At 31.1% G+C, this 22,809-nt stretch overlaps 2 protein-coding genes across 2 annotated transcripts in view; one reads left to right on the top strand and one right to left on the bottom strand.

Moving 5' to 3' along the window:
- Positions 1–22,809, bottom strand: part of LOC137643696 (C-type lectin domain family 6 member A-like) — a 120,226-nt gene that overhangs the window by 79,855 nt on the left and 17,562 nt on the right. The gene's annotated exons all lie outside the window — the stretch shown is intronic.
- On the top strand, positions 9,564–17,783 carry LOC137643756 (ionotropic receptor 21a-like). The gene is made up of 5 exons (XM_068376446.1): positions 9,564–9,637; positions 11,676–11,856; positions 12,443–12,630; positions 13,950–14,349; positions 17,610–17,783. The coding sequence occupies exons 1-5, from the start codon at positions 9,564–9,566 to the stop codon at positions 17,781–17,783; spliced, it is 1,017 nt and encodes a 338-aa protein (XP_068232547.1).

The following is a 22,809-nucleotide window of genomic DNA, read 5'->3' as shown; positions in this document are numbered from 1 at the left end:
ATAACAATAATGATAATATTAATAATAATAATAATAATAATAATAATAATAATGATAATAATAATAATAATAATAATTCATTTGTACGTTCGTTGCTTGCTGCACGTGCATTACTTTGCTTCCAGTTGCATATGGATTATGGAAAGTACGGGAAAGTATAAAGTGATGGTTGTCATATTATTATTATTATTATTATTATTATTATTAATATTATTATTATTACTTGCTAATCTATAACCCTAGTTGGAAAAGCAGGATGATATAAACCCAAGGGCTCCAATAGGAAAATAGCCCAGTGAGGAAAGGAAACAATGAAAAATTAAATATTTTAAGAACAGTAACAATATTAGAATAAATATTTCCTATATAAACTATAAAAACTTTAACAAAACAAAAGGAAGAGAAATTAGATAGAATAGTGTGCCCGAGTGTACCCTTATGCAAGAGAACTCTATCCCAAGACAGTGGAATACCAAGGTACAGAGGCTATGGCACTACTCAAGTCTAGATAACAATGGTATGATTTTGGAGTGGATGTTCTTCAACAGCGGCGTAACTAAGGGGGGACAGGTGTGGGTGGCTTTTTGAAAGTGCCCCCCCCCCCTGGCCTCCAAGAGAGTAATAGTATGCATTTAAGATTACCACCACCCCACCAGAGCAAGGGGGAGGGGGGTCCTCTTTACTAATTCAGCATCCCCACCCCTGGTGCCAAATCTTTAGCTTCGCCCTTGTTACATGAAAAATATCTAATTACTATTTGTTCGAGATAAAGGTTAAATTGATGTCAATTTAATCTGAAATTAACATTTAGAGTTTAAATTAAAATTTAAGTTAGTTAAAATTAATTGAATTTTCATTTGAAATAAAATGTTCAAAATACGTTTTAATATAGATATGAAAGAAGCCTTTTATTAAAATATTAGTTGTTTGGTTGGAAGCCACGAAAAGAAATGAACTAACGAAGGACTGAATAATTGGCTAAATCAGTCTTTGAAGTCTGCTATTATTATCAGTCATATCAGATAAGCTCCCTTTCCTATTCAATACTTTCTAAAAAGCTATTCTAGAATCAAAATAATCATTCTTAAGAATTCTCTTCTGTAAGGTTTCGCATTCTGTAAAAACCACAAGCGGTTTAATAGTTTCTAAAGCTATCCTGGAAAGTATTCTATAATGAGGCAGGAAATCTGTATTATGATATTCCAGGAAGCTACATAACACAATCTAAGCTATCGCTCTTCGCCATCAGTGTTATCGATAGAAAACGGATATAATTAATGAAAAAGCTATAAAATTTATAGTTTCAAATCAACTCCCCGAAATTAGCTAAATTTTATGATTTCATCAATAGATCAAGATAGATTAGGCAAGCCAAATAAGGCTCTTGCATTGAGATAAGTATAATCATACAGAGAGAGAGAGAGAGAGAGAGAGAGAGAGAGAGAGAGAGAGAGAGAGAGAGAGAGAGAGAGAGAGAGAGGGGGGGTATTTTCTGTGGAGTGGGAAAGACATCCTGAATTTGCTCAGTAAGACAGGAATACCCATATTAGGTCAATTAACCACATTGTTAAAAAGATGAAACTTAAAATAATTACTCCATAAATTATTTGCCTTATATTTTACAACTGGATGTTTCCCTCGTGCCATGAGTGGGACCGAAAGAGCGCATGACTGAGTATAAAGATTAAACATTTATCACACATACACACACACACACACACACATATATATATATATATATATATATATATATATATGTGTGTGTGTGTGTGTGTGTGTATATGTATATATATATATATATATATATATCTATATATATATATATATATATATATATATATATATATATATATATATACATATATATATATATATATATATATATATATATATATATATATATATATATATATATATATATACCTTTCTGAGTGTGCATACCTTATGGTTTTGTGTATCGCTATGATCAACAAAGCTGTAATAGTCAGGAGCACCCATACTAAATTAGTTTGGTTTGCTGTGAGCCATCAGACAAAAATCTTTCACCATCATTAACCCGCACTGGCCAACGTGGTGAGGAAAACTGGCCAAATCCCAGACAGGAATTTTCATATCATGACGTGATATTACATCATTACATCTACAGTATATATCCAGACACGTGACATTACATTCACCAACATCTTGACGAAGGTAATGTCTTGATAGGCGTTTATTTGTTAGTATGTCTGTGTGTTTGTAATTCGCATAACTCAAAAATCTATTCGATCAAATGTCATGAAATTTGGCGGGATGATTGGTCATGAACAAAGGACGATATTATTAGATTTTGGGAGTGATTGGGTTAAAGGTCAAGGTCAAGATCAAGGTCATAAAGGTTAAAAACGTCTTTTTGCTATATCGTGGTCAACTTTTATCCGATGTGCATGAAACTAGTGCCAAAATGTGTATAATTCAATTGCCTAGCTTGTTATGTGGCGTTGGCGAAGGTATGCACTCTACCGAGTGCACTTTCTAGTTTATTTTTGGGGCCTAATATCCATCAAAGCCCAGATTTTCCCTGAGAGGACAAAGCCAAAAAATTAATAATATACAATTTCGCTGTATTTGCCACTAGAAAAAAGTTTGTCGTGTGAAAATTTTAACAGAAAAGCAAACAGTTATAGGGGACAGTTAACATGTCTAACGATATTATATCAATGATAATGATTATGATAATACAAATCACTGCCAAACATTCTTATGGAGTAAAATAGAACCTTATGCAATGCAGCATAAAATACAGTACGAGTGGGAACATTTTTTCAAGAGTTTCTAAGCGAATTGAAAAGACTTGATTTATATTCAATTGCTTAGATCACTGACATCTAATTTAGCACCGTACTCAAAAATTTTCTCTGTAGGTGACAAATTACTTCATTAAGCAACCATTTCCTCGACAAGTTATAATATCAAAATATGTACTGTCCCTTAGCTGAATGAGTTTCTAGGCGAATTGGCAATGATAAATCAAATAAAAGTAAATTAACTATACTTGAACAGCGGTTAAATAACCACACAGCTAAAAGATATAAGAGCAGTCTCGTACAGTCTAAAAAATGAAGACACGTACATAAAAAAAGTGCGTTGCTATTAATGATGATTGACATTCTAGTCACCATGCTTTCATCGATTCATACGCCCTTGTCACTCAGCCTAACCAGACAAGAATAATAAAAGATATTATCAAGGGTTTAAACTTCTTCCATCTTGACTTCTTTCGTAAACCAATAACTTATTTATTTATTCATTTAGTTTATGGTGGATTCTTGGTGGTTTATTTATATTTATTTATTTTATATCCTTTTTGATATTGTTTGGGTTAGGTTATGATTATATTCCTTATATATATATATATGTATATATATAAATATATATATATATATATATATATATATATATATATATATATATATATATACATATATATATATATATACATATATGTATATATATACATATATATATATATATATATATATATACATATATATATATATATATATATATATATATATATATACAGTATAAATATACATATACATAGATATATATATATATGTATATATATAAATATATATATATATATATATATATATATATATATATAGAGAGAGAGAGAGAGAGAGAGAGAGAGAGAGAGAGAGAGAGAGAGAGAGAGAGAGAGAGAGAGAGAGAGAGAGAGAGAGAGAGATTCTCTTTTTACTCTATTTAGCGAGTAAAATACTGAAAAAAATTATTTATGGTCAAAAACATTATTGATTAGAGGGTGTTAAAATTATAAGGGATTTCAAATTGAATAATTACTTTCCGTTTTCAATTTCTAATTTCTGATTTATAACTTCTAATTTCTAATTTTGACACACGAACGGATGTAGTGGGTTATACGATATTCGTTAATATCAAATGATTTTGACAAAAGATAATAATCTGAAATTTACGAATATGGGGAAAGTAACGAATGAGATAAGTTTCACATTTTGTAATCAAGAAAGTTTAGTTTGCCTTTACTTAATAAGATTTTATATATATATATATATATATATATATATATATATATATATATATATATATATATATATATATATATATACATATATTCATATATATATATATATATATATATATATATATATATATATATATATATATATGCATATAAACAGACGCACACACGCATATATATATATATATATATATATATATATATGTATATATATATATATATATATATATATATATATATATATATATATGTGTGTGTGTGTGTGTGTGTGTGTGTATGTGTGTGTGTTTGTGTCTTAAAAGAAAGTATGCTATACATTTAAGGAAGATATTCAAAATGTTTCTAGAATCAAAGCTACAAAAGGTTATTATCTAATAAGTTTTTACTTAAAAATTTAAAAAACCGAAGAGAATTCGGAGAACATAAAATTATCCTCTGTGTGAAATACTAATCGAGAGAGAGAGAGAGAGAGAGAGAGAGAGAGAGAGAGAGAGAGAGAGAGAGAGAGAGAGAGAGAGAGAGAGAGAGAGAGAGAGAGAGAGAGAGAGAGAGAGTTGTTTGAACATAAACTATATTTCTTCATATAATAAAACATGAAATTCAATTGCAAATTCATTGCAAATTCTTCTGCAATGTGATCAATTATTTATATACTTAACATAGAACCGTATTTCCAGAATAAGCATAATATGCTATTTTGTAAGATCTAACTTTGAATTATTTAATTCTCCAAAAACATATTTAGATGGATAGCAAAAGTTACATTTTTTAAAACAGTATATGTTAAGTAAAAAGATTATTTATGTAAATACATTATGATGTATAAAATAATATTATAACCTGTAGAAAATGTATATTTCCTAATAAAAAAAATCAGAATTTATACGAGACATTAAATCCTTTCAATGTAGCCTCTCGAACATTCATGATAAACTCAAAATGTTCCTTAAGGCAATGCGTAATAAATGTTGCCATTTATCACTACACGAACGTGCTGCCATTTTCACATACGTAACTACCTCAAAGAACATACAATGTCAGTTCCATGTCAAACAGGAGTAAATTATGTGTCGGGATCTCATTTATGTAAAACGGGGGAAGAGTCACCAATAGGGGAAGAAGAGTGGAATAGGTGATTTTTATTGGTGGGCCGTTTTGGTAAGAGTTACTCCAAGAGGTAAGAGCTAAGGAAGAGCTTATTTGTCTACAGTCGTCTGTCAGATGTTAAGCGAATACTGGAATTTCGTTAAGCGAATCCTGGAATTTCGCAGAAGTTACAATCTGAAACTTTCTGTTCCCATTCTACGATTTTAGATTGATTCCTACTCCCTACATCCTTTTGTTTTTAGTAATAACTAGTATCTTTACTAACAACCTAGGATAATAAACAGAACACCATGGACCTAGCAAGATTCGTCCTCTTCATTCTTGTTTTTACCGAATACAAACCTTGCGTCGGATTCCCAGCCACCCAAGCCGAAACATTCGTAACAAAAAACTTCTACAAGACGCTTAATGAAATCCTATCAGGTCCTTTAAAAGGAAGGAGAGTTACCATTGTCGTGGACGAAGATCAAGAGATTTGGTTGAACAGTGTATCCGAGCCGGTGTCCCTCGTACGCCTGCCTGTGGCTATTACCAAGGGCCGAGGAAGGTTTGACAATAGCACAGGCAGCTTTGAGGGGCTTGTCCCTTTCCCTTTGGAGTCTGGTAAGCACTTTTGTTTGATATGTAAGTTTTTCACTTTTCAAAATTTAGAAAACCGAAGAATATCGGAGATCAAAGCATTATCCCCTGTCTGAAATACTAATCGAAGGGGAGAGAGAGAGAGTCAAAGTCAAAGTCAAAGTCAAAAACCTTTATTTCATTATGAAAATGGTTATTCTGTTTCATAACAATATAAATTATTTACATAAAATTCACAATAACTGGATTGTTAAACTCTAGGATATATATACATTCAAGTAAAATTTAAAAAATATTGCTTAGTTTCTTTTTGAATAAATCAGAACTAACAAGAGAGAGAGAGAGAGAGAGAGAGAGAGAGAGAGAGAGAGAGAGAGAGAGAGAGAGAGAGAGAGAGAGAGGTCTGGGTTACTACAAAAAAAAAAAAACATGGAATTCATTAGGGGATCACAAGAACTTTAGATTTGTTTTATGAAGTCACGCATCGATGATAAAATTTGACAGGTGTTATTTTTTATTTTGAGTAAAAATAGTAAATGAAGTCATCGATCTTGCTTGAGGGTACACTCAGGCGCACTATTCTATCTTATTTCCCTTCCATTTATTTTGTTAAGATTTCTATAGTTTATATAGGAAATATTTATTTCATTGTTGTTACTGATCATAAAATATTTCCTTTTCCAGTTTCCTTTCCTCCCTCGGCTATTTTCCCTGTTAGAGCCCCTGGGCTTATAGCATCCTGCTTTTCCAACTAGAGTTGTAGATGAGCAAGTAATAATGATGATAATGATAACGATAAAGAGCAAAAATATCTAAACACATGATGTTTATATAATGCCTTTCATTAAGCGGAAGCAATTTCTCTCTCTCTCTCTCTCTCTCTCTCTCTCTCTCTCTCTCTCTCTCTCTCTCTCAAGAGACTCATTTTCTTGCAGGTGTCGTGGTGATCATCCATCCACCTAACCGTGTGTGGTGGCTTTCATATTACCCTCCTGTGGAATGGTCACTCTCAGCCATATTACTAATAACACCCAACTCCTGCAGCCCTTCAGACACGCTACGCACGCCCTTAGCCAGGACATCCCCTTCAGTAGCCCTTATCTGCTCTCACAGCCCCCAAAGGTCAACAGTTTCCTCCGAGTCCTCCCTTCACGTCTGGACCTGGAGCCCCTTCACTTCAGGTCGGAAAATGACGAACCTGGGGCCCTGGTCTTCCAAGGTCTTCGGGTCATGGGAGGACCTGTTTATTGACAGGTTCAGTGACATGACGCAGAAGAGGATCTCTGTTCTATGCCAGACGAAGGACAGTCCTTTGATCTACACTGACGGTGCAGGAGTGCTGAAGGGCTTGAATTTCAATATCATGGAGGCTCTATCAAGATGGCTGCAGTTCGAGATAAAGTACACATTGGAAGGTATGCGTTTGATATTGGAGTATTCTTTATTATTATTTGCTTTCATGGTGCTATGCTAAAGTAGAGACGAACATATATCCTATACACACATTTATATACTGTAAACATACATACATACATACATACATACATATATATGTATATATACATATATATATGTATTTATATATATTTATATATATTTGTATATATATACATATATATATATATATATATATATATATATATAAATATATATATATATATATATATATATACATATATATATATATGTGTATATATATTTATATATATATACATACATATATATATATATATATATATATATATATATATATATATATATATATATATATATATATATATATATAGTCAGCTTAGGTACACACATTTCAGAAGATTCTGTGTATTCCAAAGGTTTGACGGTCATAAAACTAATTTTAGGGCTATAATAAAAATGTATATTCAGATAAAGTAAGCGTTTAAACTTCATAATATACACACATGTATATATATATATATATATATATATATATATATATATACATACATATATTTATATATATATGTATATACATACATATGTTTATATATATATATATATATATATATATATATATATATATATATATATATGTGTGTGTGTGTGTGTGTGTGTGTATGTATGCTATGAATATTTCACTTAATCATTAACAGTATCGTCTCTAACGTTGGGCAATTTAAATCCAGACTCCATTTTCTCTAACCTCATATTAAGATATTAAGAAGGGACACTTTTCTAATAACTCGTCCAAACTGAGTAAAAAAAAAACAATCGAAATTTGTTTTGAAATACCATAGAAAAAATAAGAACATTACCACCAGTATGTAATGTTTGCGAACATAAATTACGTTTGCAGTTAACAGAACTTATTAGATAATAAGCGGAAAAATAAGCCAATAATTATATTCTGTTTTATATTATTTCTCAATTTGAGCAGACGACATGTTTGAAAGTTAAAAAAAAATAAAGAAAAAGGGTAAATGCTGGTAACATTTATTCCAGGGTTTTTACTGTTTCAAAAACGGATATATTGATGTAAAAGAGTGATATTACGGTCACCAACCCTTTAAAAAGATAATAACAAGGCAATTACGGTCACCTGAAGTTTACTCAAATACGGTTGAGAACATTATATTTTCATAGAGAATTTCCCATTAAAATTGTTTTTTTTTTAACAGTAAGAGAACGTATTGTTCTTCCGTATTTCTTTTCTTTCTTTTACAGATCACAAAGTTAAAGTCATTACTAATTAGTTATGTATTCCTTTGAACTAAAGGCCCGGTCACACCGCCCAAACGTTGCTGGAGCGTTCCTTGAACGGTAGGGAGGTGGACCAAACCCTCAAAAATTTAATTTAACGTTTTTACGTTCGGTCCTTATTAGGCTGCTGGACGTAGCAAATCCTCGCATATTTCATGAGTTTTATTACACCTCTATTATGGAAGTTGCTAATTTATGCAATAAGGGTATTGGTATACAGGATGTCGAAAAGCGTAGCGGCGTGATATTATAGTCACCAACCTGTAAAAGATAATAACAAAGTAGGGTAAAAATTACGGTCGCTGTATCTTAATTAAAATTACGTTTTTTTTAACAGTTCATTAAAAAAAAAAGCGACTGAAACTTTTCGACATCCTGTATACCAATACCCTTATTGCATAAATTAGCAAATTCCATAACAGAGGTGTAAGAAAACTCAGGAAATATGCGAGGATTTGCTACGTTGAGAAGACTAATAAAGACCGAACGTAAAAACGTTAAATTGAATTTTCGAGGTTTGGTCCACCTCCCTACCGTTCAAGGAACGCTCCAGCAACGTTCGGGCGGTGTGATCGGGCCTTAAAGTAGTTCTCTCATCTCTTACAGCGTTCAAACTTACTTCGAATGTTTTTATGTTGAACAGGCTGACATAAGTCTCTCTTCGTAGTTTATACATGTAAGATCTAATTCAACGTTGTTAAAGATCCCAGAATATTTCATATTGATTATTCATTACTTCTCAAGTGGTTTATTCATTTCTTATTTCCTTTCCTTATTGGGCTATTTTTCCATTTTTAAGTCCTTGGCTTTATAGCATCATACCTTTCAAACTAGGGCTGTGACTTTGCTAATAATAAAAATAATGATAATAATAATAATAATAATAATAATAATAATAATAATTACTATTATTATTATTATTATTTTCCGAATTTTATTGCCTGCTAGCTGATTAAGTTTCGACGCAAAAAAAAAAAAAAGAAAAAAAAAAAACATTATTGAATTTCCTCCCTTTCTATATCATACCTTTATCGATCTCTATCTTCTTATCTGAACAGGAAATGTGAGATGGACCACGATGACCGACTTAGTGCAAAGAGGAGAAAATGACTTGATGATTAACTACGCCACATTGACACCAGAGAGGAACGAGGACTTCGATCTCACGGTTCCATATTATCATGAAGGGTAATATCTTTAAGTTTAATTTAAGGGTAGTGTACGCGTCCAGGCAAAAAAAAAGATGGCTAAATATTTAGATAGTTATGAACAAAAACGCACAAGAAGATTCAACCCTTTTCCTAGCTGCAATACGGAAGTTGCGGTTTCCAGGGTATGACTACTTTCTCTCCCCCTACCCGAAGGACGGGGAGGGATTGAATAGCTAGCTATAAGTCTGGTAGTGCAGCTCAGCGTGACCGGAGACAAATATTATATATATACATATATATATATATATATATATATATATATATATATATATATGTATATACATATACATATATATATATATATATGTATATATATGTATATATATATATATATATATATATATATATATATATATATATACATATATATATATATATATATATATATATATATATATATATATATATATATATATATATATACAGTATATATGTATGTTTATATATATATATATATATAATATATATATATATATATATATATATATATATATATATATATATATATATATATATATACATATATATACCCAGACGCTAGCTCTTTATTATATTGGGGAGCTGTATTTTCATTTGATGAATTAGGTTTGATGAAACTTATTAGAAACGTCTCAATTGAAATCAAGTAAATTTCTGGAATCTTTGTCTTGTTCATCGCAAGCAAAAGATTTTGTGTTCGGAATTGCAAACTTATAGAGATATTAATGAGGATTTTAGAAAACAATGTTCAAAACCAATATACAAAATTCCCATACGAAGATCCAACAATTAAATTCTTACGCTATTTTCCAACTTCTATAATTGAAAGTCCTTTTCGTGACCGAGGATTATTAGAAATACTGAATGTGAAATATGTAAACAAATGCAGATTATTTGTTCATAAAATCCCCTCATTCTTTAATTATGAGATACTGATGATATTTCACAGAACATTGCTTTTAACAGACAGTCTGAACCCACAGAATAAAACTAATGATAAATCACTGAATGATATTACTCCATTTATATAACCAAAATATTTAAAGAAAAAAGTTTTTACATAACTTTTTATATCACTGGAAGAATCTAGTTATCTAATAAAAGAATCTCTAAAAAAACATAAAATTTTGAATTTATCTCCGTAATATCATTTTGTATTATGATAAAGTTGAATAAAACCAGCAAAATGTGAATAACTGAGCCATAAATTAAAAAATAAAACTTCAGTATTTTGCAGCAATATCAAAAAACCCTCGCAAGAAAAAAAAAAGATTATTTGATAAAGTAAATGCTGTAAAAATATAAGACAATTTTCCCTTAGAGCGATAGTCTCTTACCACTAGGTCGCTCTAAATCATACACACACTCTGATACATCATAGTCTTTGGAATACATATTACATTATTAACATTATACGTAATTCCTTTAGCCTTCTGAAGTATTTACCTTCAAATAAAAACATTATTCTTCAAACATAACGGTCAAAACTCAAAAATATTCTTAAAATATGTATCACTGAAAAAGAAACAAGTAAAAGAATATTCTGGATTCTTCATCTAAATCGATTTTAATGTTTTCATTGTTATTAAGATATTCAATTTTAATTGTTTATTACTTCTCCTTCAGTTTGTTTATTTCCTAGTTTCATTTCTTCACTTGGTTATTTTTCCCTGTTGGAGTCTTTGGGCTTATATCATCCGGCTTTTCCAACCAGGGTTATAGCTAAGCTAGTTATAGTGACTATATATATATACATATATATATATATATATATATATATATATATATATATATATATATATATATATACTGTATGTGTGTGTGTATGTAAATATTTTATATTTGAATAAATACACACACGCAAACACACATACACATATTTATATATATATATATATATATATATATATATATATATATATATATATATATATATATATATATATATATATATATATATAATCAATCTAGATTATTTACCCTTGCATAAACTACAAAAGACAGCATTATAATAATTTCACATCTCATTTGTGCAGGTTTGGAATAATACTTGAAGTTCCACCGCCTCTCCCTAGATGGCAGAACATCCTGTATCCCTTTTCGTGGCTTGTTTGGGTGGCTGTTTCCGTATCCGTCATCGCTTCGGGAATCACTCTCCATCTCTTGTATCATAAGATCCAAAATTCATTCTTTAACAATATGATCACCGTCCTTGAGGTAAGAGCTCGTTGAACGCTTACTCCTGTTACCAGTTGTGGCAAAAGGTAAAATGGAAATTATTTTTCAGTTTAATGTATCTGATATTTATTTTTCCTTTTCAGAGATTAGTTTAACAACATAATTACACCACATTATTGTCCAGTGTCCAAAATATGCACGCATAGACTCTAACACATAAACATGTAAACACAAACTCACACATATCTATTTATCACCTATATATATATATATATATATATATATATATATATATATATATATATATATATATATGTATATATATATATATATATATATACATATATATATATATATATATATATATATATATATATGTACACTATATATATACATATATATGTATTTATACACTATAGATACATATACATGCATATATATATATATATATATATATATATATATATATATATATATATATATATATATATATATATACAGAGAGAGAGAGAGAGAGAGAGAGAGAGAGAGAGAGAGAGAGAGAGAGAATTGCTCTTTATTATATAGGAGAGATTATTATTATTATTATTATTATTATTATTATTATTATTATTATTATTTTCAGAGCATCGTCTCCCGCCCCATGGTAAATGTTCCTCCTCAGTGGCGGGTTCGAAATTTCCTCTTGACCTGGTGGCTTGCGTCGTGGCTCGTCAACAGATCTTATAGGTGTAATCTCATTGCTGTCCTTACAGTCCCCGCATTTCCCAGTAAGATACAGACAGCAGAGGAACTTGTTCGAAGTAGATACAGGTAAATAGTGACGGAAGATATCGACATGCATCATCACCATTTTCTTTATCATCATCTTAATACGTACATATACCAAGGCACTTCTCCGAAATTTAGGGGGTTGCCGATATCAAACAAATGAAATAAAAAGGGGACCTTTCCTCTCTACGCTCCTCCCATCCTGACGAAGGACTCGACCGAGTTCGCCTGATACTGCTAGGGTGCCAAAGCCCACCCTTCCCCCGTTATCCACCACAGATGAAGCTTCATAACGCTGAATCCCCTACTTAATTCCAGTATTTAAACAAACTATAACGTTTAAAACGCTTCCAGAAGACCAAAACTACTTCCAGATCTTTGCTCAGACAGCATCTATGGCATTCAAAAGTTTCGAAAAGACTAAAATTACTGCCACATTGTGAGTTGTTTAATAGGGCCAATGAGCTCTGCCTTCGTTATTAATAGGCTACTCTTTTAGATTCTGTACAGTTGGACACAGGAATTCTGGGTACTTCTTTTTCTTAGGAAGTGGTCTCACTGTCACACCCTTACTACGTGGGTGTGTGTGTGTTTGTGTGTGTGTGTGTGTTGGTGTGTAAGTATGTAAGTGTGCATATCTACATTTTAACCATAAACCTTTTTCTAACTGAAGGATGAGGCGTTATAAAAATTCAGCCTTTTGGTATCTCAGCAAGTCCAAAATGATGCAGTTGTTAGCCTCAATGACTTTTATTCAAACATGCAAATGCTGGTATAAATTTCCTGCAATAGTTTGGGATTCGAACCCAGTTCCAGTACTGGACAACTTGGACGCGACACCCACTTTGTACCAGTTAAGCACATCTTCACATTTCGTATCCAATCAATTCTTCTTACACCACATTTTATGTAAATGTTTCATATCAACAGTTGCAGCCTTCCATGCGTGAAAATCCACACTTCACTTCAATAAAGGAGACTTAGTTCAACAATCCCTTCTACAGCTACTATTATGGCTTTTCTAGATAAACAAAGTATCTTAGTAATCTCCTGACACACCCTGCTACCTATTTTGCTTTTTATGTTATGAGACTCACCTGTTTCCTGATCTTACTATTTTATGTTATATTTACTCCAAAATATTCATATGAATCAGCCAATTCCATTCTTCCTCCATCCATCCTAACAGCCATTACTCCTCCATCCTCATGATAATGTAAGTCTAGTTTGTGTGCATTAAAATGGACATAGAACATTTATTTCTTTTAACAAAAAAGCAAAACTTAAGCTACAAGAGAGATTACGATTCTGAAAAATAAATGCCTTAGCTAAAGTCTAGGTAAAGTATACTCCCCTTACAGATTATGCATGTTGGACTACGGTGAATTCGTCCCAGATGCGCTGGCTAATTCAACCCACCCTACTCTAGCAGCCCTAGGGAAGAAGCTAGACATGGCGCCAATCACAGACCACTTAGATCAAATAGGACAGGAAACGTGTGTCGAACGTGTTTTGGCGGGTTCCCATGCCCATACGGAAAAATACTCATACGTAAAACTTCTTTACAGTAGACTCGGGCACTCTCCATCTGTCTACAGTTTGAAAGAACAGCTTTACCCTGGTAATCTGGCCTTTCTCGTGCACAAAAACTCTCCCTGGAAATACAAATTTGATCAGGGAATGCAGTGGCTGATGGAGACTGGCCTCATGCTGAGGTGGTATCAGAAGTCAATGGAAGAGTTCATTACTGCAGTGAAAGAGGTAAATGTATAGAGGAGACATTATTGGTTGCGTTTTACTGCGGTGGTATCGGAAGTCAATGGAAGAGTTCATTACTCCAGTGAAAGAGGTAAATGGCTAGAGGAGACATTATTAGTTGCGTTTTACTGAGGTGGTATCGGAAGTCAATGGAAGAGTTCATTACTCCAGTGAAAGAGGTAAATGGATAGAGGAGACATTATTAGTTGCGTTTTACTGAGGTGGTATCGGAAGTCAATGGAAGAGTTCATTACTCCAGTGAAAGAGGTAAATGGATAGAGGAGACATTATTGGTTGCGTTTTACTGCAGTGGTATCGGAAGTCAATGGAAGAGTTCATTACTCCAGTGAAAGAGGTAAATGGATAGAGGAGACATTATTAGTTGCGTTTTACTGAGGTGGTATCGGAAGTCAATGGAAGAGTTCATTACTCCAGTGAAAGAGGTAAATGGATAGAGGAGACATTATTGGTTGCGTTTTACTGAGGTGGTATCGGAAGTCAATGGAAGAGTTCATTACTCCAGTGAAAGAGGTAAATAGCTAGAGGAGACATTATTAGTTGCGTTTTACTGAGGTGGTATCGGAAGTCAATGGAAGAGTTCATTACTCCAGTGAAAGAGGTAAATGGCTAGAGGAGACATTATTAGTTGCGTTTTACTGAGGTGGTATCGGAAGTCAATGGAAGAGTTCATTACTCCAGTGAAAGAGGTAAATGGATAGAGGAGACATTATTAGTTGCGTTTTACTGAGGTGGTATCGGAAGTCAATGGAAGAGTTCATTACTCCAGTGAAAGAGGTAAATGTATAGAGGAGACATTATTGGTTGCGTTTTACTGCGGTGGTATCGGAAGTCAATGGAAGAGTTCATTACTCCAGTGAAAGAGGTAAATGGATAGAGGAGACATTATTAGTTGCGTTTTACTGAGGTGGTATCGGAAGTCAATGGAAGAGTTCATTACTCCAGTGAAAGAGGTAAATGGATAGAGGAGACATTATTGGTTGCGTTTTACTGAGGTGGTATCGGAAGTTAATGGAAGAGTTCAAACTCCAGTGAAAGAGGTAAATGTAGAGAGGAGACATTATTGGTTGCGTTTTAAGAGGTAAATGGATAGAGGAGACATTATTGGTTGCGTTTTACTGAGGTGGTATCGGAAGTCAATGGAAGAGTTCATTACTCCAGTGAAAGAGGTAAATGTATAGAGGAGATATTATTGGTTGCGTTTTACTGAGGTGGTATCAGAAGTCAATGGAAGAGTTCACTACTCCAGCGAAAGAGGTAAATGGATAGAGGAGACATTATTGGTTGCGTTTTACTGAGGTGGTATCGGAAGTCAATGGAAGTGGTAAATGGATAGAGGAGACATTATTGGTTGCGTTTTACTGAAGTGGTATCGGAAGTCAATGGAAGAGTTCATTACTCCAGCGAAAGAGGTAAATGGATAGAGGAGACATTATTGGTTGCGTTTTACTGAGGCGGTATCGGAAGTCAATGGAAGAGTTCATTACTCCAGTGAAAGAGGTAAATGGATAGAGGAGACATTATTGGTTGCGTTTTACTGAGGTGGTATCAGAAGTCAATGGAAGAGTTCATTACTCCAGTGAAAGAGGTAAATGGAAAGAGGTGATGTTATTGGTTGCGTTTTATTGCAATGAAAAATTTAATGTTAATGCCCTTCACTAGCTCAGGAAAGGGGAGAATGGAATATGCTCACAGTGCATCATTCGAAGAAGTAAGAGAGTCATTTCTATAGAGTTGAAAAGTGATAATGAACATTTAAAACAAAATTGAGTAAAAATTTGATATTAAACAAAACAATGAACAGTAGGTGGTGAAGAAAGCCTTACATACATCTATCACATGTAATTATTCTTATAGGCAGAAAATTTGAGGTAAAGGGAATTAAACAGTCTTATGCAAATCTATTGCTATTCTAATTTGTTTTATATGTAGAGCATAGGCAGTAAGTGAAAAAAATAGCCTTATTTACATATCCTGCTACAGTAGGTGAAACAATGATAGTCTTATTTACATATCCTGCTGCAGTAGGTGAAAAAAAATAGCCTTATTTACATATCCTGCTGCAGTAGGTGAAACAATAATAGTCTTATTTACATATCCTGCTGCAGTAGGTGAAACAAAAATAGCCTTATTTACATATCCTGCTGCAGTAGGTGAAACAATAATAGTCTTATTTACATATCCTGCTGCAGTAGGTGAAAAAAAATAGCCTTATTTACATATCCTGCTGCAGTAGGTGAAACAATAATAGTCTTATTTACATATCCTGCTGCAGTAGGTGAAACAAAAATAGCCTTATTTACATATCCTGCTGCAGTAGGTGAAAAAAAAATAGCCTTATTTACATATCCTGCTGCAGTAGGTGAAACAAAAATAACCTTATTTACTGTAAAAATCATTATTAAAGACAGCATTGATAGTTGATAGAAAAAAAAATATCATTGTATATATTTATTGCTCTTGTATTATTTTTATAAGCAGAGAATTAAAAGTAGAGAGAAAAAATATTTTACTTCTAACTATTTAGAATCTTATAAACAGAAAATCGCCAGTGGATATATAACATATCATTAACATTAATCCAAGTTAATCTACAACCCTAATTGGAAAAGTAGGACGCGACAAGCCAAAGGACTCCAACAGGGAAAATAGCCCAGTGAGGAAATGAAATAAGGAAATGAATTCACTATATATGAGATGTAATGAATGGCCTTATTTACATCTATTGATGCTACCATTATTCCCATTCCATCTCAATTTAACCTCGGATAAATTAATCACAGTTCCGTTTTGTATAAATTCCTTGCATTGTTTGTCAATTAGTTTTTTTTACCACAATGTAGCGGTAAATAATTTCGTATTCAGATTTTTTATAATAGTAAGTTTAATAATAATAATAATAATAATAATTTAGTAACAAGAATGATTTTAAAATCAATAATAATAATAATAATAATAATAATAATAATAATAATAATAATAATAATAATAATAATAATCTTAAAACCAATAATAATTTTAATTATTCTAATAATTTTGAAAACGATAATAATTCAAAAGAAAATAATAATTTTGATCATTCTAATTATAGCAATAACTTCGAGACCAATAATAATTTTAATAATAATGATAGTAATTTCAAAATCAATAATAATTTCAATAATTTCAATAATCGTAATGATAAAAATTTCAGAAAAATTTCATATAATTCAAAAGTGAATACAATTTTCTACCATCCTTTCCAGGTCAAATCCCTGCAACTGAAACCTCTCTCTATGGCCCATCTCCAAGGCTGTTTCCTGCTGCTCTCTTTAGGATTCTGCCTGGCTCTGTTGGCAATGGCGTGGGAGGTTTTATGCCATAGGGGAGCAGACACTCCTGATAAGGTGAATAACAGAAGTGATATACCTTTACAATAGGACTGAAATAGGATAAACAAATGTTATTATCATTTTAAGAATTTAAAAAAAAATTGTGGCTTCATTATAGATAATAAAGAAAATTTTATTTTATTATTGTTTTACGAAGTTTAAAAAAAAATGCTCTGACGTCATTATAGATAATAAAGGAAATTTTATTTCATTATTGTTTTACAAAGTTTAAAAAAATTTTCTGGCTTCATTATAGATAATAAAGGAAACTTTATTTTATTATTGTTTTACGAAGTTTAAAAAAAATGCTCTGGCTTCATTATAGATAATAAAGGAAACTTGATTCTATTATTGTTTTAATAAGTTTAAGAAAATGCTCTGGCTTCATTATAGATAATAAAGGAAACTTTATTTTATTATTGTTTTACGAAGTTTAAAAAATGCTCTGGCTTCATTATAGATAATAAAGGAAACTTTATTTTATTATTGTTTTACGAGGTTTAAATAAATGGGTCCGGCTTCATTATATGTAATAAAGGAAACTTTCTTTCATTATTGTTTCACGAAATTTAAAAAATGCTCTGGCTTCATTATAGATAATAAAGGAAACTTTATTATTGAGAATATAAATATATCTCATAGGTCACCATTTTTAAGTTCTGCTTCATTGAAATAATTTAATAAAGTCTTATAAATAATTGCCTTTGTCTCTGTATCATCCAATTGTAAGTCTGAGTTCTTGTTGAAAATTTAATAGCTTGTTTGTGGATGAAAGACATTTGGAAAACATCTAAAGTCATTTTTTAATGATGTTTTATTTTTATTTTTCTATTCAACGAAGATTATAGTTTGTTTGATTTCTGTATTGGTTTTCGAGGTAAAATGGTAGATAAATTGCTGTTAAAATTTCCCAGTAATGGTTTTATTCTCTTTACATGGCTTTCTTTTCAGTCGTATTATCCTTAAGTTCATTTAGTGTTAATGTTTGTATATATATATAAATATAAATATATATATATAAATATATATATATATATATATATATATATATATGCATATATATATACATATATATGCATGTATATATATGCATGTATATATATATATATATATATATATATATATATATATATATATATATATATATATATACATATATACACACATATACATATATATATACATATATATATATATATATATATATATATATACATATATATTTGGAAATATATTTATTCATATATACACACACACGCATATATATACACACACATATATATATATACATATATATATATATATATATATATATATATATATATATATATATACATATATATATGCATAAAAATACTAAGTAATTATTGTGATATATTCAAATATGATAAATTCAAAGATTATCCTCACCCTTATCCTATAGAACACACAGGAACCTATAGAATCCATGCCTTCCTTTGAATCACCATAAATCAAAGAACCTTTTAAAAATGTAAATAGACGATTTTCCGGATGAACAAATCTGCCAAAACATATTTCGCAATAGAGGAATGGAAAAACAAAGGAAAAGGTAATTTACGGGGGACCTAAACTTTAGTGTTTATTTTTCTTTGAGTGTTTCGTACGTAGCTGATAATAGTAGATATAATTATATACATACAATAAAACTCGCATACATAAACATACACACACACACACACACATATATATATATATATATATATATATATATATATATATACATATATACATATATATACATATATATACACACACATATATATATATATATTTATATACATATATATACATATATATATATATACACACACATATATATATATATATATATATATATATGTGTGTGTGTGTGTGTGTGTATGTACATATAATATATATACTGTATATAGATATGTAGGTACTCATATGTTTTATGTATGAAATCTTATAATAAAACTTTTCCAAGTAAAACATAGTTTTAAATTTATTTACTTATAATTATTTTCATATTGATTTATGAATACCTGTATATATATATATATATATATATATATATATATATATATATATATATATACATATATATATATGTATATATATATATATATATATATATATATATATATATATATATATATATATATAGAGAGAGAGAGAGAGAGAGAGAGAGAGAGAGAGAGAGAGAGAGAGAGAGAGATTTGCAATTAATAGTTGGGTCATCAATAATTCGATAGATCATATATCTCTTCACCAAACAGTTGATATCAATATTCGTCTAATCAAACCCAGATATGAACGAAAGAATTTCTTAATAATCGTATCTGACTGAATCCCATACAGATTACGATATACGCTTCAATCAAACAACAATAGATTGTGCTTATGTTTTATCATACTCCTTGACATTTCAAATGGCTTTGAATTTCCACTTTAATTATATGCAAGGCTCAGTGGTACTGACTGGAAATTAGTGATGCCACAACATCAATGAATTTAAGATTAATTTTGCAGCGGATATATCTCAGCCTCGCTCCTGTTCTTTGAAGGTTGAAGGGCGCTCATGAGTGGCAGAGACAAGGAACAGTGACACTGCCGTAGACACTAACCATATATACATATGATCCCCACCCAAAACCCCTCTCCACCCAAGCTTGGACCAGGGAGGGCCAGGCAATGGCTGCTGATGACTCAGCAGATAGAACTATAGGCTCCCCCAAAACTTTCATCCTTAGCTCACATGGATGGTGAGGTTACAGACACTACAAGAACTATCGAGCTTGAATGGGTGAATAAATGCAACAGATCACCAAGCAGGAACGTTTCCAGTAAGCTACTATAATGAAATATTTTATATATATATATACACACACACACACACACACATATATATATATATATATATATATATATATATATATATATATATATATATATATATGTGTGTGTGTGTGTGTGTGTGTATATAGTTTATACACACACACACATATATTCCTGATTAACAATTCTTGCTATTACAGTTGTGCTTTTCAACATAAGAGAGTCACCTAGGCTAGTGACGTGATGTCACCATCCGACAAAAGTTCTCAAAGAGACTTTTCTTGAAATAAGTCGATATTTGCAGTAGTACCAATTAACTGGTCAGTATCTCTTATTAATCCTGTAAGGAAGATATTTCTTTGCATACGCACAAACACTAACACACGTATACAATGTATAAAAGAGAAGACGAGGGATTCACGAACTGGATAGGTTTGTGCGTATGGACTGGCATAGAAAAACCATAAACAGACGCAAGTGAATATTCGTAAGCCCAAAAAGGAAACCTATCTTAGAAACTTTTAGCTGCTTGCAAATTTATTCTCCAGACTTTCTTTGTGTTCTCCTCACGAATAACGTAAATATATTAAACCGAATTTTAAATAATGACAATGTAAACAATCAAGTTGGAATTTTAAACGACGTCTTTACATCGTGGCTAAACATTTGTAGTCCAATTGTATCAAGAAAAATCGTTTGTGGACAACAGAAAGAGTCAGACTGAAAAGTGAGTTTTAGAAAATCAAACTTTAACATCTCTCTGAGAGGAAAACATAAAGACTTGAAGAACAGAATAAATTCAAAGTTAGCTGGAAGCCGTAAGCAGTATTACATAAGCGAATATCAAAAAGCTAAAGACAAAGTTTTTGCTAATAAATTCAAAGTTAGCTGGAAGCTATAAGCAGTATTACAAGAGAAATATCAGAAAGCTAAAGGCAATGTTTTTGCTAATAAATTCAAAATTAGTTGGAAGCCGTAAGCAGTATTAAAAAATCGAATATCAGAAATCTAAACGCAATGTTTTTGCTAATAAATTCAAAGTTACCTGGAAGCCGTAAGCAGTATTACATAAGCGAATATCCAAAAGCTAAAGGCAATGTTTTTGCTAATAAATGCAAAGTTAGCTGGAAGCCGTAAGCAGTATTACTAAAGCGAATATCAGAAAGCTAAAGACAAAGTTTTTGCTAATAAATTTAAAGTTAGCTGGAAGCCGTAAGCAGTATTACATAAGCGAATATCCAAAAGCTAAAGGCAATGTTTTTGCTAATAAATTCAAAGTTAGCTGGAAGCCGTAAGCAGTATTACATAAGCGAATATCCAAAAGCTAAAGGCAATGTTTTTGCTAATAAATTCAAAGTTAGCTGGAAGCCGTAAGCAGTATTACTAAAGCGAATATCAGAAAGCTAAAGACAAAGTTTTTGCTAATAAATTTAAAGTTAGCTGGAAGCCGTAAGCAGTATTACATAAGCGAATATCAGAAAGCTAAAGACAAAGTTTTTGCTAATAAATTCAAAGTTAGCTGGAAGCCGTAAGCAGTATTACATAAGCGAATATCAGAAAGCTAAAGGGAATATTTTTGCTAATAAATTCAAAGTTAGTTGGAAGCCATAAGCAGTATTACATAAGCGAATATCAAAAAGCTAAAGAGAAAGTTTTTGCTAATAAATTCAAAGTTAGTTGGAAGCCGTAAGCAGTATTACATAAGCGAATATCAAAAAGCTAAAGACAAAGTTTTTGCTAATAAATTCAAAGTTAGTTGGAAGCCGTAAGCAGTATTACATAAGCGAATATCCAAAAGCTAAAGGCAATGTTTTTGCTAATAAATTCAAAGTTAGCTGGAAGCCGTAAGCAGTATTACTAAAGCGAATATCAGAAAGCTAAAGACAAAGTTTTTGCTAATAAATTTAAAGTTAGCCGGAAGCCGTAAGCAGCATTACAAAAGTGAATATCAGGAAGCTAAAGACAAAGTTTTTGCTAATAAATTTAAAGTTAGCTGGAAGCCGTAAGCAGTATTACATAAGCGAATATCAGAAAGCTAAAGACAAAGTTTTTGCATAATAAATTCAAATTTAGCTGGAAGCCGTAAGCAGTATTACATAAGCGAATATCAGAAAGCTAAAGGGAATATTTTTGCTAATAAATTCAAAGTTAGTTGGAAGCCATAAGCAGTATTACTAAAGCGAATATCAGAAAGCTAAAGGGAATATTTTTGCTAATAAATTCAAAGTTAGTTGGAAGCCGTAAGCAGTATTACTAA

Source organism: Palaemon carinicauda, chromosome 7 (assembly GCF_036898095.1).
Source record: "Palaemon carinicauda isolate YSFRI2023 chromosome 7, ASM3689809v2, whole genome shotgun sequence".
Taxonomy (NCBI): Eukaryota; Metazoa; Arthropoda; class Malacostraca; order Decapoda; family Palaemonidae; genus Palaemon; species Palaemon carinicauda.
This window is presented reverse-complemented; position numbering and strand designations above follow the sequence as displayed.